This window comes from Dacryopinax primogenitus, assembly GCF_000292625.1.
Source record: "Dacryopinax primogenitus strain DJM-731 SS1 chromosome Unknown DACRYscaffold_49, whole genome shotgun sequence".
Classification (NCBI taxonomy): domain Eukaryota; kingdom Fungi; phylum Basidiomycota; class Dacrymycetes; order Dacrymycetales; family Dacrymycetaceae; genus Dacryopinax; species Dacryopinax primogenitus.
This window is the reverse complement of record NW_024467246.1, coordinates 1-2,830: the sequence shown is the minus strand read 5'-3', so window position 1 is coordinate 2,830 and position 2,830 is coordinate 1. Positions and strand designations below refer to the sequence as shown.

The following is a 2,830-nucleotide window of genomic DNA, read 5'->3' as shown; positions in this document are numbered from 1 at the left end:
GGGTCACCCTCATGTCTCTTCTTGGTGCCGAAGGACCAGATTCTAACGGGAACTATCTCATTCCATGTCAGTCGACCATGACCTGGAACTTTTACGGCTCTCAAATGCGAAATTACACATTCAACCTCGCGGACACGACAACTGATAACGGAAGCGGGTTTTGCAATCCCTCTGCCAATGATGCTGGTGACACCACGAACTGGATAACTGGTGCCCCATTCCTCCATCAATACTACATTGCTTTCCACTACGCGGCGAACCTGATGGGGTTCGCAACGCGGAATCTGGGTGCCAGTGCTGCGCATAGCTCGCCATACTTCAGCTAAGAAGTGCAGTTAGCCGATGTTTGCCGAATTGTTTAATCAGCCAGCATACAGTCAGTTATACCACTGTTCGAGTTATTGCTCCCACAATTGTCCGGAATAAATAATCCCGCATATATTCTCCACTTGTAAATCAATATTCACAAGTCGGCTCGGATGAACCAGAGTATTGTTACATAATGTGGCTCGACGCATGAAAGGTACTGTGTATCAACATTACTTAGGCAATGCTAATACAGGAATACCCGGTCTCGCTGATGTAACTGACTCCGTACACCGATGTGCCCTGACAATATTGTATATGATTTTTCATTTTCGTTAATCCTCCTTAACTTCTTTCCTGCTCATCTTGGCTCCCTCTATTCAATTCGTACCTACTGAGTACATGCCGTGCGAGTCATTTCGCCCGACACTCCGATAAGTAAATATCCGCTCGAAAAACAGGTCGGTCCTCAGGGCGTCCGGAGTGAATTGGATCAGGTGGCATGCGACTGAATCAATGTCTGCCCGCCGTGATCGGACCAATTCAAAGCAACGAGCAGGAGTTTGCCTCGTGTTCTCGATTCATGCGTTGCTAGCGCCCGAACAGCGGAACGACGGTGGCTTCCGCTGCAGCCCATGCAACCCTCAACGGGCTCTCTCTCTTGAAGCACTCTAGGATGAAATCGTATATAAGTACTCCCACGCCGACATGGTTGCTCTCCATCGGCCTCGCACTCCTTAACATTTTCTACTGGCCGTCATGTTTTCCTTCTTCAAGCCTTCAACCCTCGTCGCCATAGGCGCCGTGATCTTGTTCCTTCTTCAGTTCGCTCAAGCCTACATCGTCTTCTCAACAGATTCCGTCGTTAGTTATTCACCATCCGGGTCTTGGTTCATTCTGGACGAGCCAGGCTCTGCTGGGTGCGGCACCGAATTTCTCCTTGGCGCTCGCAGCAACGGGATTGTTACCTTCACCTTTCCCGGTGTGTTCATTCTCGATCTTGTGCCTTACCGCTCATTTCCTGTCATAGCTCCGTCGACGACTCTACAGTGGTGGGGATTTCAACGTTCTGATGGCGGTGTAGCGCAGGTCTGCGTCGATAATCTGCCTTGCACCCAGTTTTCATACAAGAATGCCTCCACGAACGGCTCCGAAAATCCTCGCCTTCTGGCAAACATCACAGGGTTGACGAACAAAGTCCACACTGTGACGATTACGAATGTGTTGGACACATCCGTCAACGCTTTTGGACAACTGACTGTTGATCGATTCGTCCTCAGCGGCAGCCTTCCGGCCCCAACATTCCCGTCTAACACGTTCATCTCATCGGTTCCTCTTGGATTTGCCTACCATGCACCGATCATTCTGGGGGGGAACAAACCTGCACTGAATGTGCTGCTCGACACTGGTGCACCGAACGTCTGGGTCATCTCAAACTTATGCAACTCGAACAATTGCGCCGGACACAACAAGTACGCGCCTGGACCCGGCTTTCAAAATCTCAGCATCCAGGATACGGCAGTGTTTGGTAGTGGCGGACCGGATAATACCTTGGTTACGTGGCGGGTCAATGATAGCGTGACCTGGGGAACTTCGACAATCGCGGAAACCACCATAGGCGCTGCGGTCGGGATCCCAACAGGCGAAACGCTCGACGGAAACTTCGGCATGGCGAAGTCTGCATATGCCAAGTGCGGGGCTGGTAACTACAACAACTTCTTGGAGAACATGTTTATGCAAGGAGATATCGTCAACGCCGTCATAGCTTTGTATCAACTAGACGGTTCCGAGGGCGCCCCATCCGGTGTCACCTCCGAGGGATCGATTGGCGGTCTCGATGCAAACAAGTTCACTGGCAGTATTGACTGGATCCAGATGAACCCCCAAGGACAATGGCAAAGCCCCGCATCCCAACGTATTGTTAAAACTTCGTCATCGTCCAGCGGTGTTGATGCGACCAATCTGTTCAACCACCCAGTACTCGCATTCGACACCGGCGATAACCAACTATTGGGCCTTCCCCATGATGACTGGCTCACGCTCATGTCCCTGCTCGGTGCGCAAGGCTCCGACAGTAACGGCAATTTCCTCATTCCCTGTGGATCGACAATGACATACAACTTCTTCGGCACAAAGAACCGCGAGTACACATTCAGTATTGCTGACACTACCACCAACAATGGCCAGGGCTTCTGCAAGCCAACAGTCATCGATTCGGGCTCCACGACCAATTGGATCACCGGTATGCCGTTCCTCCATCAGTACTACGTTGCATTCCACTACACCGCGAACATGATGGGCTTTGGAACGCGCAATTTGGGTGCAAGCGCAGCGCAGAGCAAGCCGTTCGTCGGTTGAGAAGTAAAGTCCGTCGTGGGTGGCCGTGGATCGCTAGGCATGTGCATTAAGCCCGAAAGGAGATCTTCTGTTGCTTTTGATCATGTACCTCAATACCTTGCCAAATAGATCTTGGGTGTTATGAGGTAGCGTTTGCCAGAAGCGCAGTATCACTGCGTAGTTGCCG

The 2,830-nt window shown here is 51.3% G+C and overlaps 2 protein-coding genes across 2 annotated transcripts; both read left to right on the top strand.

Moving 5' to 3' along the window:
- Positions 1–11: 11 nt before the first annotated feature.
- On the top strand, positions 12–326 carry DACRYDRAFT_112699 (uncharacterized protein; the record flags this gene model as incomplete). The annotated part of the gene is made up of 1 exon (XM_040769474.1): positions 12–326. The coding sequence occupies one exon, from the start codon at positions 12–14 to the stop codon at positions 324–326; it is 315 nt and encodes a 104-aa protein (XP_040623404.1).
- Positions 327–1,050: 724 nt separating this feature from the next.
- DACRYDRAFT_25696 (acid protease) lies at positions 1,051–2,741 on the top strand (the record flags this gene model as incomplete). The annotated part of the gene is made up of 2 exons (XM_040774263.1): positions 1,051–1,288; positions 1,337–2,741. Coding segments are annotated over exons 1-2 (1,220 nt in total), but the record flags the coding sequence as incomplete, so codon positions are not given.
- Between the last annotated feature and the right edge of the window lie 89 nt (positions 2,742–2,830).